We start from the raw sequence: 13,793 nt of genomic DNA, 5'->3' as shown, positions 1-13,793 counted from the left end.
TCTCGGTCCACTTCCGGGCACGGCAGTGGATTACTCCCTCCACTTTTGTTCACTTGTAGACCAACCAGCATGTCGGGTCGGGGTTCAATTATATAACAAAAATCTCGGGGCCTCATAGCTACGCCGGGGGTAGCCGGGCGGGTTCAGGTTCCGACCTCAACAACTTTCAGGGAAAGAAATATTGGCTTTCTTCGCTTTTATGCTGGGCATCAAGAAATAGAAGCACCTCATTTCTTGAGACTTGGCCTGCAAATATACTTCAGCAAAACATAGAAACCTTCTATCCAGCGGGCGGCGCAAGCCACCCACAGTCAAATTTTATAAAAGACGCAAAGTGTGGCCTGTGAATCAAACCAGCAGAACGGCTGAAAGCGCTGTCTCGCAGCCAGGTTTGAAACTTTTAGTCAGAATAATTGCACTGAGTTTCGGCCAGGGGCCATCATCAAGCAATCGTGCCACGGATTCTTGCTTCAGGTACCGATACTTTCCACCATACGCCCCACGTGAAGGGTTGAATCCCAATGTTACTATGAAAGAAGTGCGACCACACTTGCACGACCTGCAGTACGACGGGGAGTGGCTATCAGAGGGCCTTTTAAGGACAATCAACTTGTAATTTGCAGCAGTATATAACTGAAAGAGAAAAAATAAGCCCCCGCATATCTCAGAACGCTGCTAGCTATTGAGCATAGCACTTTACTACCGTGCTGCGCTATAGTCTCGGCGGCTCTTTCCACCGATGAACGTAGCTATAGACCGTTGAAAAGACGTTGCTTTGAAGATAGCGTTGAGGGGGGCATTTCAAAGTTAGACTAATTTGATGTGGAAATCCTGAAATTATCTTCGAGGAACAGCTGTACAAGATCCCTTTCACATTTTTCTACGTCTTGAAATAGTCCACGCTGTTCATTCAACCCAACCTCGCAAAAAGCCGTTAGATTTTCCAAGAAACGATGCCCTTTCTTCTGCTACAAAATCAGCGATATCATACATTAATCTTGCATATTTCACAAAGAATCAAGGGAGCATGCCCGAAACCGAGGCCTCATACGGCCTTCTCTTGGCCTGCAATGATTATATACATCTTAAACAGCGTGCCATCAAGGATAATCCACCCATAATAGCAGTAAGGCCTGTACAGACAATGAGAAGGCCAAAACCACTACCATAGGCACCTGCTGCATGCCCCTGCCAGCTATCCGCTTGGATCAATGCTTCGCTGAACGGTCCGCTGACAACATTACCGACGCCACGTCCAAATGCAATAGTCGAGAATATGATCGTTGCATCCGCTGCCGGGTTGTTTGTCTGAATTTCGCGTATCATACCTGACCACATCGCAGAATAACTGCCCGCAAAAATTCCGTAGGCAACACCGAACACCATCAAGCCAGGTATAGTTGTAGAAAACCCCCAAATCAGAAAGATGGACAATACGGTGCCCACCGTGGAGATCGAAACACATGTAAGTGTGTGGCACCGGTCGGACAAGAACCCCATGGAAACACTGCCGAATACAGATGCCAGATTCAGAGCAGTCACTGTGAGCGAAGCCAGGAAGTCTGAAGCACCGAGCTCGCGTGCAAGTGTTGGAAGATAAATTGCTGGTAGGAAAAATCCGAGCGCTTCCGCAATATTACCAAGCTGGTAGATCATCGAGACTCGGCTGCACAGGAAGCGGGCGTTAAGCCGATCGTATTTGACTTCCCTCGAGATTGGCAGGCGCGATTTGTGAAAATAGAGAAATGGAGCTGCGAGCACGAATATCAATACCGAAAATATTCTCAAAGTTGTCCGAAATCCGTATTGTGCCAAGAACTTCTCCAGAGCGAGAGGAATTAGCACTCCAGACAAGCCGGATCCAGCCCAGACGATGCCGAAAGCGAGCCCTCTTCGCTTGTCGAACCATTCAGACATGTATAAGATGGAGGGGCTGTATGCGATACAGCCACCTATTCCAAATCCAACGCCTTGTGACAGCACAAGGTGTGTGAAGTTTGTCGAAAATGACCCCATGGCTAGTGACAGACACATAATCGTAAGACCCAGAGTGGAAAACCATCTTGCCATTCGAGGGAGAAGGATCATAGTCGTGATCACTAGAGGACAGCTGAGGTACGCGACGCCCTATATTATCATTTATTAGCTGATATCCGACTCATTCGAATCCAGGAGTTTCCTGACCGTCGCACACGTCCCGATGACTGCCACCATGTTGGAATCCTGGACGACTTCACTGTCGTGATAATAGCTCTGGAAAACACCGAATGAAAAAGCGAATCCTTGGTTTGGTTAGCTTTGTCTTACTTGAATGATGGACGTGACGAACCCCATACGAGAGCTTCTATCATAGCAGAAGCAGCTAAGAACAACCACGCATGGATTCCACCATCTATCGGTGGCAACTTCCCATCGTCGTATGCATCTGACTTGATTTTATCCTCACATGGGGACAACTTTGTCTCTTCACATGTCCCCGAGTCACCAGAGAAAGAAGTGCTGCAATCCATAGATTCTATTCAACTGGAGCATCAAAGGAAGCTCCAAGGAAATAAAATTGCAAGCATTTTCAGAATTTCCCGACCGTACGGTCTATTTTCTAATGAGAATTCAAGGGCACAGTGTCACATTACACAATGTTCCCGATCAGGGTCAGAGGAGCAAGAAGGGATGAACGGAAGGGCTTATTGTTAATCAAGTGATGGGAAGAATTTACCAACACAGGTTTTCTTCTATTGGCTTAGCGTAAACCGGAGGCGTTTAGACCTTGAGAAAAGTAGGCCGATCATTCTAAGCCAATCGCAGCACAAAATGACCCTAAAACTCGTTCCGAGCATGTAAGTGGAGTAATTATAAAACTATTCATTCAAGACGCTATGCACCTAAACTTGGTCCGCGTGTACGTTGCGATAGATAGCGCTATCTTGCAACACTACTTACCACAGTCCCACCAATTTCTATTCGAGTAGCGAGTTCTAAAAAGTTGTATTTGACGTGCTCAATGTGGGGCATGAAATCATCTCAAGGGCTATCCCTAGCTTGGTCTACGTAGACTCGGTTAGGGACGGCAACATCGAGGAATGGAATGTAGGGCATGACCTTAGCCAGCCACCTGTGATCATCTCGTAGTTTTAATTGTCTGCTGTACACTGCAATCCAAAATGATATCATTGGAGCGTATATCTACCAACAGAATACTGTGAAGTCATTCCATCTCTCTGGGCATGATGTTCTCCCCGCTGATGATCTTGACGTCTATCAATGGATAATTCTGAGGCTGTCTGTTGATTTTTCATATTGCCTGAACAATTTGAGAAGCGCTCACCTGCCGGGTAACCTTCGACAGTCGTCCTCAGAAGGGTTATCTAACGCTGAGGTGCCGTTATTACAGTAATCTCGGCGGGGCCAGTAGAGGCAAGAATATAGGCAAGCGGAAATAGCCTTGGAGACATCAAATCCCGTGTAAAACTTTTTATATTTCTTCCCAACATTTTCACATTCACATACTTTATGCTATCATCATTCAGACAAGTGACGAGCGCAGCAGATTCTCCAGCTCCGGCAGCGACTCGGGCTTTGACGTAACACTAGACATCAGGTAGAGCACATTGCCCAAAACCCGAGAGTGGACATTGAACTGGTCACTGCCAATAGCAAGCTGCTGTTGCAATCCCTTGGCCGCGGTGGAAGTGTAACCTAATTAGTCATTAGCTTGAAGTCGTCGATATCAGGGAGATCTTGCGGGATACTTACCACCACCCTGGGCATCACGGAGCGAGATGCTGAGCACAGTGCCAATTGCGAAAACACTTTCTACAGACTCGGCACGGGAAAGATCTTGCAGGAGACTTTGGGACCACACACTCCACACATCTGGGACAGATGCATTCGCGGGAGCCATGTCCTTTTGGCTCCAGTCGGTCTTGAATTTCTCCCATGAGCCGTTGCTGTCCATGTCGGACATGGCTTTCAGTGAGTCAACAGCAACAGTACATCCCACTGCGTGGGCGGTATAACTATGACCGTGAAGGAGGGCATCGCTCTTCTCGGGGCTGGAGAAGGTATCGAAGATCTCTTGGCTAGCAACTGTTGTGCACAGGGGGATCAGGCCACCAGTGAGGAGCTTTGCGTTTACGGCAATATCGGGGTGCACGCCGAGGAAGGATGCTGATGTCGGGCGACCAAGTCGGTAGAGACCAGTGAAGACCTCGTCAAAAACGACTGGCAGGCCTGACCAAGATGACGCATCCTTAGGCGACGGAGGGTTGGGTGAGAACAGTTCCGGGTGGTCACGAACGACATCAGTCAAGCATCGTTGGAAGAGAGGATCGCTACCAAGGAATCGTCGTCAGTAATTAGCGTCCCATGTTCTTTAAAATCACTCACCAGAAAAGCATGCCTCCGGCACCCAAGATGACAGGCTCTAGAATGAGAGCACCGAATTTCATCCCGTGGCGGTGTACCAGATCCTTGATAGTTTTGCGAATATAATCCTTGTAACGCAGACTCGTCTCGGAGCTTAGGCGGGTCTGGAGATCAAACACCGAGCCGAGGGAGTCAAACTCCACATCTGAACCAAGCTCAGCCTTTAAGTCTGCGGGAACTTCTACCTTCCATTGTCCATCCACCATCTTGACCAAAGGGAAGTCAAACCAGTGGCCACGGCCACGGTACCACTCAACCTTCTTGTTGTATGTTGATGGCTCAGAGCAATCCATCACGCCGATGGTGTCTCCGTGGTAGCTACCCTTGAGCCCCAAAATGCTGATCTGTTCCTTTGCAGCATCCCAACCATACCGGTCGCAAGACACACGAAGACCCATTTTCAGTGCGACTTCCATGCCAGTACTACCGTTGTCCGTATAAAACACTTTGGCGAAGCGTGGGTTATCGAGGGTCTTTAACAAGTTATCAGCGAGAGCAAGCGCTGGCTCATGCACCGCACCTGCGAACATCACATGGCCATACCGACCAGCGGCATAGGCTGCGGACAACGACAATTCGGGGTTACCATGGCCCAGACCCTGAGTCCACCAAGAAGCCGAGCCATCAAAGGTAGGGCGAAGCTCGCTGTCTGGCTTCTCTGAACGACTGGAGCCAAATGTTTGGAAGAAATCATCATGCGCAGAGTCAATCACAGTGATATCCTTTGGGCGCATGCCATGGTGCTGGGTGAAGGGGTACCAGATCAGGTCTTGAGCACGGCTGGCCATTTCTTCCAGGCGTTCAATTCTTTCAGTGTTCCTGGCATTCATTTCTTCAAGCAAACGCATGATATCTGACTCTCGCGAGACGCGTTGGTAATATGCAGACATGGCTTCTTCGTCTTTGGCCAGCGCGCTGGCATCCGTCTGGGATGGTCTTGCAGGCGGAGCTGGCAATGGCACCAGGGGGATGCTTTTGTTGCGGAAGAAGTCTCCAAGATACTCATGGTTTTGATAATAATTGTCGCGGAACAATAATACTGATTGAACGTCATATCCTCGGAGCAGGAGGGACTCATATGCGGAAATGGAGGAAGAAATGCCCCCTAGGCGTGAGTCAGCCACAAGGACAATCGGCAGTCGCAGTGGTCGATATAGATCTGCTTGGGAGTTTCCATTGGGGCCTGGTGAGTGCACTCCACCCGCAGTCTCAACTAGGGCGAAGTCGATGTCCGTTCGGGCCCAGTCAGACAGTGTCTTATGAATAGATGCGAGCAGATCATCATCTCGAGGGATCTTCTCTCCAATTAGCTTGCCGTCGAATCAACAAGGTGTCTCCTCACTCACGGTCTTCTGCCTCGCTGCAATATGCGGGCTAACCGGTTCATCGAATTGGTAGAGGCACTTGGTCAAGGTTCCCACCCCATAGCGCTTCAGATGCCTAGAAATGTTGATAAGCATATATTAGTTCGTAGTTAATTATGCCATAGCTACACATGTCCTACCGATCATCAGCATCATCCAGCGATCCTGTCGAGACGGGTTTCAGGAATGCTGCCCTCTGTTCCTGCCTCTGAACAGCATTGCACAGCACGGTCGAGACGATTGTCTTCCCGACGTCCGTGTTGGCACCATAGACTTGGTGCGCGCGCAATGTGCGCCAAAGACCAGCACCGACAGGAGCCATTACTCAATTGCGAAGCAGCAAGTGGAAAGATCAAGATCCAGCGTCCCCGTTAACCGATCCCCGCGATGACTCGCGAGCTTGGGTTTACCGGGAAGTTTGACGTCAATTGGCGAATCACCGCCTCCACGACGGCTCCACCTTCTTCACTTCTCCCTTCACCGAACCTCACCGAGGTTGAGTTTCCCGTTGAAAAAGGGTTGAGAGCCCCACCCACCGCGCAGAATGACCTGGATTGAGTCAGAACCTGATATCAATTCCCTTTGATGAGCACCATACAGGCTGATTGATTCCGATCATTCGCAGACACGCGACCACGACGTGTTGATTGCGCTTACGTGCCTCGATCCTCAGCCCCCGGATTCGTCCGCGGTCCGCTCTGACACTAAAAGCTCTAAAGTGCGGGATGATCATTGATCGTGCCTGATCTTTGACAGGGACACCCGTGACTAACCGATCGTGCATGATTGCTCCTGAATGCACTTTGTTTCATATCGCTGTTTGAAGCCAACCAAAACAGCCGATCTACTTCCCCAGCCTCCCAATGGATTCCCGATCGCGCATGGTGACGGGCGCGTCGTCACCAACACCAAAGACTCTGCTCGACTCCCTAACGAGTGCTCTTGTCAACCGGGAAGCGAAATCGGCCCGCCGGAGACTCACTGTCTTGCCTCGGACAGCGGCTGATTTTTCTTCCAACGACTTCCTTTCTCTGTCAACATCACCGGCCTTCAGGAATCGTTACCTAGCGCATCTGAATGGCACTCCTGAATCCTTTCCTTTTGCCAGTGGCGGATCTCGACTGCTAGATGGGAACTCTGCCTATGCCGAAGATCTGGAGCGCTTTGTGGCCGACTTCCACGATGCTCCCACGGCCCTTCTGTTCAACTCTGGCTATGATGCCAATGTAGGAGTCATGTCCAGCATTCCTCAACCGGGAGATCTCATCGTGTACGATGAGCTGGTTCATGCAAGTGCCCGTGAGGGAATGCGGCTCTCCCGCGCAGGAGCAAGAAAGATGTTCACGCATAGCTCGCCAACGGCCCTAAGAGATGTTTTGGCTACTGAGATCAAAAAGGATGCCAGTATTCAAAATGGCGCTCGGAATGTCTTTATTGTCGTTGAGTCGCTTTACAGCATGGATGGAGATGTGGCTCCTATCAAGGAGTTTATTCAAGTGGTGGATGAGTTGCTTCCACTTAAAAACGGTTACTTTATTGTCGATGAGGCACATGCAACTGGTGTCTTCGGACCTCGCGGCGCCGGTGTGGTACAGCATCTCGGCGTTCAGGATCGGATGTTTATTCGCGTGCATACGTTTGGAAAAGCACTCGCGAGTCACGGAGGTATGTAATAACCCTGTTATATCCGCATCTTGCAAGCTACTAACAGGTTCTTCGTCAGCAATGGTGCTCTGCGGTCCTGAGACAAGAGATTACTTGATCAACTACGCTCGCAGCCTCATTTATACAACTGCTCTTGGCTTCCCTTTTCTCGCATCTATCCGTACCGCGTACGAACTCCTATCTTCAGGGAAAACCGAATCAGTAAGTTCTTATGCCCACTAATATCGCTTTGAGTCTTCTTGCTGATCGACGAACAAAGTTACGAACTCGGGTTCAGCAACTGATCAGACACCTCCATCAGCGCTTAGGCGGTCTCCAAATAAACCAATCTGTTATGTTCGAAGTTGATCATTTCCCCACATCCCCCATCTTCTCACTACGCACATCGCAGCCGCGTCAATTGGCGAGTGCGTGCCAAGAAGCAGGCTACATTGTCCGTGCCATCATGCCACCCACTATCCCAGAGGGTAGTGAACGAGTACGAGTCTGTCTGCATGCAGGTAATACAGAGGAGGAAATTGACGGCTTGGCGCGAACGATCCAATTATGGTTAGATGGAGGTTGGACGAGCCGAGGGGCGAAATTATGATCGGCCCAAGGGACTTTGGGTCATTTTTAAAAGCGATAAATTTCACCAGTCAAGAGTTTCCCCAGTATATGTACTCTCGATTTAGTTCAAAGTACCTACTCCGTACGTACGAGCGCCCTTCAATACTCATGAATCTGCAATAAAGGTTGAAGATCGTCTTGGAAACCTCAATACCTTATTTTCCCTATCTCCAGGGACCGTACGATAGATAAGTTGAGTTTTTTGACAAGAGGCTTTCATGCTGGGGGATCTCTTGATGGAGCGTCTGGCGGCCCGTAATTTCCCATTCGAGATACCCGACGCCTCCGAATCGGACCCATCAATCTGGATACCCATCGATTAGCGTCACCTTTGGTCCACAGCGATTCCACCAATTCTTGTCGTCCTCCTGACGGGGTTTTCAGCATGCCACTGACGAGTTTGTTGGCCGTGTAAATACGGCCGAATTTGGAATACAATACGACATACAGCAACAATAATTATGCTGTGGGTGTGAGTTTATCAATAGAGCCCAAAGAGCCAATAGTGGTAAACATTGCAACTCACTTTCAGGGAAGTAATCCCTTTTAAGATGGACAGTCGTCTAGGCCTTTTATCCGCCTATTCAGCTTCAATTGTCTCGTCGTCTCGTCAACCCAGGTCAGTTCGCAATAAAGCTTTGCAATATGCCATGTTCATCTGATGACGCTGAATTTCGAGGCTACCGTCACCAAGACCGAGATCCTCCGACGTACCACTGCTGATGAACTAGGGACAAACTTGGATAAGCCAAAGGAGCCATCTGGCACAGACCCCAAGTTCGAGTACGAATTAGAAGATGGACGCTGGTGGCTTTACTAATCGTGACGATCGATGGTCAGACCCCGCTTAGTGGATAGACAATTGCCGCCCAGAGCCTGCAAAGCAAATCTCCATAGCACTAAGAAGCACTTGTTCCAGGAAATACGAGTAGAAAGCACAGGAAAGAATTCATTCGGTCTAGTGTCGCGTTCGGTTTGCTAGTGGATGATGGTCTGCTTTCAACAATCCACTTCCGTCGATCTTTTGCCTGGATAAGTGCTATGGATCCCGAGGACTTTCGCTCGAACCGATTTCATATCGGGTCATGCCGAATTATCCTATAGGAGAAAAGGAGATACAATTACTATCACAAGCAACTGTCGTAATGAACCAATTCCGGCATTCAATGGAATAATACCATACTTTCTCTAACAGGTAGTTTTCGCATTATTATTTCGTTATTATGGATATAGCCAAAAGAGGAAATGATTGGAAGTATAAGAACCTGAATGTCCCTCATCTTGTTTCTAAACTAGAAAATTTATCTCTTTCAATCTTACCCTTCCCCCTATACAATCAAAATGAAGGTCACCGCTGCCATCCTCCCACTCATCGCCTCGGCCACCGCATCATGCCTGCACGGTACCTCGCTGCTGCCCCGTTCCGCCGATGGCAGGGTTGACATCAACTCGTTCAACTACACCAACACTGGTGGCCCTCTGACCTGGTATGGCCTTAGCGAGAAGAACTCTGCTTGTTCCACGGGCAAGCACCAGTCTCCCATCGACATTGTCACCGAGGACATTGACTACGCTACCGCCAACTCGATCCGCTTCAATGTGCCCAGCACTAACAACGCCAAGTTTGAGAACCTGGGCTCCGGCCTTGAGGTTGTCCTGACCAACGGAACCCTGGTCACTAGCAGCGGCTCCTACAACCTTGCTCAGTTCCACTTCCACACTCCTTCCGAGCACCGCATCAACGAGGAGTACTACCCCATGGAGGTCCACTTTGTCTTCGAGAACTCTGGTACGTTCAGGCCAATATTGCACCCCCTCAACATGATATACCTGTACTTGCGCCTCGTCAAGTAGATTGTAGGTTTCAGTCACATATGAAATACTAATAATCCAATAGCCAGTGCAATTGCTGTTGTTGCCTTCGTCTTCGAACTGTCCCAGTTCGGCTACTCCACCCGTCTCTTCGACTCCGTTTTCGCCCACATTGATGACATTGCCACTCCTGGCACCTACACCAAGACCGGCCACCTCGACTTCACTGCCCTGACTGCTCACCTGAACTCTCACGGTATCTACCAGTACACCGGCTCCCTTACCACTCCCCCTTGCTCGGAGGATGTTGCCTGGTTCCTCAGCACCGAGCCCCTGCCTCTGAATGTGCAGAGCTACAACGCCGTCAAGCACATTCTGAAGTTCAACGCCCGTTACACTCAGAATGCTCTGGGTCAGGACAACCTGCTTGAGGTTGCTGCCAGCGAGCTGAACTAAATCGACCCAAAGAAGACTGTGCTTACGTCAAGTTGGAAGACGTAAATCAGCTGTGGAAATTGAGTGGTTTGGAGTAACTGGTTCGTTTAAAGAGGATGTAGCGGCATTGATACATATATCTGGATAGACTGCACGAAGTACATACTGTACATAATACATAATATCAGCGGAAAGGCATGAGTCTTGCGCCACGCACATATAATCTTCATCTTCGTCCCAAGTCTCAGTAGCCCAGTGATTCTCTCAAAAGTTCGGTAGGATACTGCACTATGTGGATGGCACGGCACAGGCCCACGAATCAGTGTACCGTATCTCCAGCGAGAAGTTCCCTTTCTCCCGGTACACATCGCACCTCCGCACCGTGGGATGAGCCTGGCCTTGGCGTGGCGTAAAGAACAATGGCTTGATGGAGACAAGCGTCGCGAAGCGCTTGCTAGCGCACGATGCATGGTGCAGAAGTGGAGCCCAGATCGTGATCTCGGAGAACTTTTCAGCCGAACCTGAGCCCCTGAGAATTGTGAGTCCACAAGCGAAGCGCTCCCAAGATATGGGTATTAAACCCTTGGCGATGCGTGACGAGTACCCTGGCAGAATCAAGATCTCATTTAAAAGCTTGGTACGGAGTTTGTAACAAGTTAGATATATCAGCCACCCGCATTAAAGAACCCCGTGGAGGGAACGCAGATAATAAACCACCTAATTTTCTATGTCGCCATCAGACACGAGAAAAAGCCTCGAAAAGATCTCAGCTGCGGATTTCACAACACCCCAGCTTGGAGCTCGTCCATTGGACCATGAAAATTCAGCCGAAATGGTTGCCCCACGCCTTGTTGATCATATCTCGAAGGGTGCAAAGTCCGTTGCCCTTTTACGCTCAGGAGGAGCCATCACCACACTAGCAGGCCGTGTTTCCGTTCAAGATTGATTGGTGACATGTAAATTGGTGTTTTCACCATGCAGCACATGGAATTTTAAATACACGTGAATTTGCGAAACTCGGTATGTTGATTTGTAAACAGCCCAAACGCGAATTAGTTAGTTAGCCAAGAACCCAAATTTCCTGCCTTACAGATAAGGTGTCGTATCGGTAAGTTGTTGTCCTTAGGCATCAAGGTGTCAAGGTGTCAAAATCGTGCGTGGCATGCGATAGAAAATTAATTCAGTTTGTGAAGGTGCCCGTCAGTCGATATGACAATCCTAGGAAGCCTGTTAGGTAGTCACTCAGGAAATATCCAGATCTGGCTGATCGGAGTTCCGATTCATGGATGTCAAGTACATTATCGGTGTAGACTGTCGGAGTCTCCCAAGATATGTAACGAAATACACTGGCGTCTTGCATTCGAGAACATGGTGTCAATCTACCCAGAAAATATTATGTGAACTATGTTCGACTAGTCCATTTACTTCAGAGGAAAAATAAGGCATCCTCTGCACAGCGGCTTCACGTAAGCGCTTGTATCCAGGATCTGGGGAACGAGATCTGAGATCGGGCGGTCGTCGGGTCGAGAACCGTGGGGCTTCCAAAGGCCAAGATCGCCAAGATCGCCAAGCTCAGTTACATCGTCCTTCGTGATTGTCTCGCGTCCCCTGCGGGCAACCCCCTTCAACCTGAAGGTACACGGTGCATCGACGTACATAGCCTTCGCGCATCATGTCTGGACCCTCGGGAGTCGGCATTGAGTGCCATGACCTCCAATCAAACCCCCGTTTCCTCTTCCGCCAGCCGCGGGCGCTACAGTGGTTTGAGAACGGGAGGCTGGTGAAGCGCTCGGAAGCTGAACGACAAGCAGGTAAGGAGAATCGCGGTCGCACGGCGTGTATTGGCGCACCAATGACTCATGCATATGCCTCGCAGGCCGATTCGAGCTGTTCCTCGACTTGCTGTACGTTGCGATCCTATCGAACTTTGCCGATACTCTGGTGGAAGATATCTCGGGCGCGAAGCTCGTCAAGTACATTGTGAGTACTGCTGCCCACCAATTGAAATCTCTTAATGAACCCATACTAACGTATCATTCCCTCTACAGCTTATCCTCTCGCCATCATGGCACGTATGGAGCGACCTGCGCGAACTGATGAACTCCTTCTACAACGATGACCTCCTACAGCGCGTACTCATCCTCTGGGTCATGGCCACTCTGGTCGTCTACGGCAACAACGCGCCCCTCGTTGACGAGGAAATCGGCGCAATGCGCTCTGCAGTCGGTGCCTATATGACTGCGCGGATAACATGCAACCTCGCCCATCTCTACTACTCGTTCGCAAGCTATCATCACCGCGCCCAGCAACGCCTCTGGGTGGGGCTCTCCACTCTGTGTCTCTGCATATACATCCCACTTTACTTTGAGTCGGTCTCCATTCGCGGTAAAATCGCGGCCGCAGCTGTCGCGATATTTGTCGAGGAGTGTACATGGATCTTCTGCTACTGTCCAGCTGCAAAGAAGCTGCTTCGAGCGACCTACACGACTGCTGTGGATATCAACCACGAGGTGGACCGATACGCAGCGTTTTATATTATTGCCCTGGGCGAGTTTCTATATCTGATCATCGTCGGGTCTCATGCCGCAATTGGCCTGAACGATCGCCTTCTTCGAGCGATTTGGACTCTGATTATTGCCTTTTGTCTGAATTGGCTCTATGTGCATAATGACGGCTCCGTGGAGAACGATCACCCATTGCGACACAGCATCTACACGGCCTTTGCTTTTGCCTTGATTCATCTCCCGCTGATTGCTAGTCTGCTGGCCGGTGGTCACGTTGCTGCGGCGTCTGTGGCTGAGCAAGAATTCGAAGAACCCCAGCGATGGCTGCTCTGCGCGGGTCTCGGCATCGGTATGATTTGTCTCTATATCTTTGCATTAATGCACGGATCCAAGGACGAGCGGGGGACCTTACTCCTAGATAAGGTATGTATTACTGCTGCGAGAGTAATGTTTGTTGATGGGTTGTTGACTCTAAATTCTTCCTTTAGCCACTTCGCTTGATCATGCGGCCAGTCACTGGTATCATTATGATTTTGTTGCCGCTCGCGAAGCACCTTGGTGCAACCTCGATTCTATCTATCATAATGGCTCTTTTCGTCTTCTGTACCTTCTGGGAGACCATCATGTCACTACGCAAGGGAGCTTGCTTCTGGGAAAGATGGGAGGATACCCAGTATCCCGATAAGAACCTCATCCAGGATGAAGGTGAAAAAAATGGAGAGGCCTCTGAACCTTGAACGAGCTGCATATCCTCGAACAGACTCGATTTCTAGACCAAAAACTTTTTCCTGCACCCGTCGAAGAGCTGTTGAATGATTATATTACCTTTTGGAATTATATGTGACAAGGCATCTACTAACTATACTGTGGGTGAAAATAATATTCGGTTCAATTGCATGCTCTAAATGAATAACGAAATAGGAAATGTCAACAACAAGATCTGTCTATATGAATGCTCTTCATGCACAAAATCTCCAAC

General features: G+C 49.4%; 5 protein-coding genes across 5 annotated transcripts; 3 read left to right on the top strand and 2 right to left on the bottom strand.

Moving 5' to 3' along the window:
* Positions 1 to 1,074: 1,074 nt before the first annotated feature.
* Positions 1,075 to 2,510, bottom strand: N7458_010001 (MFS monocarboxylate transporter; the record flags this gene model as incomplete). Its single annotated transcript, XM_056913383.1, has 3 exons — positions 1,075 to 2,127; positions 2,185 to 2,282; positions 2,330 to 2,510. 3 exons carry the CDS (start codon positions 2,508 to 2,510, stop codon positions 1,075 to 1,077), a joined length of 1,332 nt encoding a protein of 443 aa, XP_056762232.1.
* A 1,013-nt stretch (positions 2,511 to 3,523) lies between these two features.
* Positions 3,524 to 6,111, bottom strand: bioDA (adenosylmethionine-8-amino-7-oxononanoate aminotransferase; the record flags this gene model as incomplete). The annotated part of the gene is made up of 5 exons (XM_056913382.1): positions 3,524 to 3,696; positions 3,754 to 4,331; positions 4,387 to 5,720; positions 5,772 to 5,865; positions 5,930 to 6,111. 5 exons carry the CDS (start codon positions 6,109 to 6,111, stop codon positions 3,524 to 3,526), a joined length of 2,361 nt encoding a protein of 786 aa, XP_056762231.1.
* A 541-nt stretch (positions 6,112 to 6,652) lies between these two features.
* N7458_009999 (aminotransferase class I/II-fold pyridoxal phosphate-dependent enzyme) lies at positions 6,653 to 8,043 on the top strand (the record flags this gene model as incomplete). Its single annotated transcript, XM_056913381.1, has 3 exons — positions 6,653 to 7,454; positions 7,513 to 7,655; positions 7,714 to 8,043. The coding sequence occupies 3 exons, from the start codon at positions 6,653 to 6,655 to the stop codon at positions 8,041 to 8,043; spliced, it is 1,275 nt and encodes a 424-aa protein (XP_056762230.1).
* A 1,361-nt stretch (positions 8,044 to 9,404) lies between these two features.
* N7458_009998 (carbonic anhydrase family protein) lies at positions 9,405 to 10,331 on the top strand (the record flags this gene model as incomplete). Its single annotated transcript, XM_056913380.1, has 2 exons — positions 9,405 to 9,852; positions 9,961 to 10,331. The coding sequence occupies 2 exons, from the start codon at positions 9,405 to 9,407 to the stop codon at positions 10,329 to 10,331; spliced, it is 819 nt and encodes a 272-aa protein (XP_056762229.1).
* A 1,651-nt stretch (positions 10,332 to 11,982) lies between these two features.
* On the top strand, positions 11,983 to 13,551 carry N7458_009997 (uncharacterized protein; the record flags this gene model as incomplete). Its single annotated transcript, XM_056913379.1, has 4 exons — positions 11,983 to 12,121; positions 12,187 to 12,290; positions 12,359 to 13,237; positions 13,303 to 13,551. The coding sequence occupies 4 exons, from the start codon at positions 11,983 to 11,985 to the stop codon at positions 13,549 to 13,551; spliced, it is 1,371 nt and encodes a 456-aa protein (XP_056762228.1).
* Between the last annotated feature and the right edge of the window lie 242 nt (positions 13,552 to 13,793).

This window comes from Penicillium daleae, assembly GCF_028827525.1.
Source record: "Penicillium daleae strain IBT 16125 chromosome Unknown utg000008l_segment0_segment0, whole genome shotgun sequence".
NCBI classification, from domain to species: Eukaryota; Fungi; Ascomycota; class Eurotiomycetes; order Eurotiales; family Aspergillaceae; genus Penicillium; species Penicillium daleae.
The sequence above is the reverse complement of the archived record's forward strand: the minus strand, read 5'-3'. Positions and strand labels throughout refer to the sequence as shown.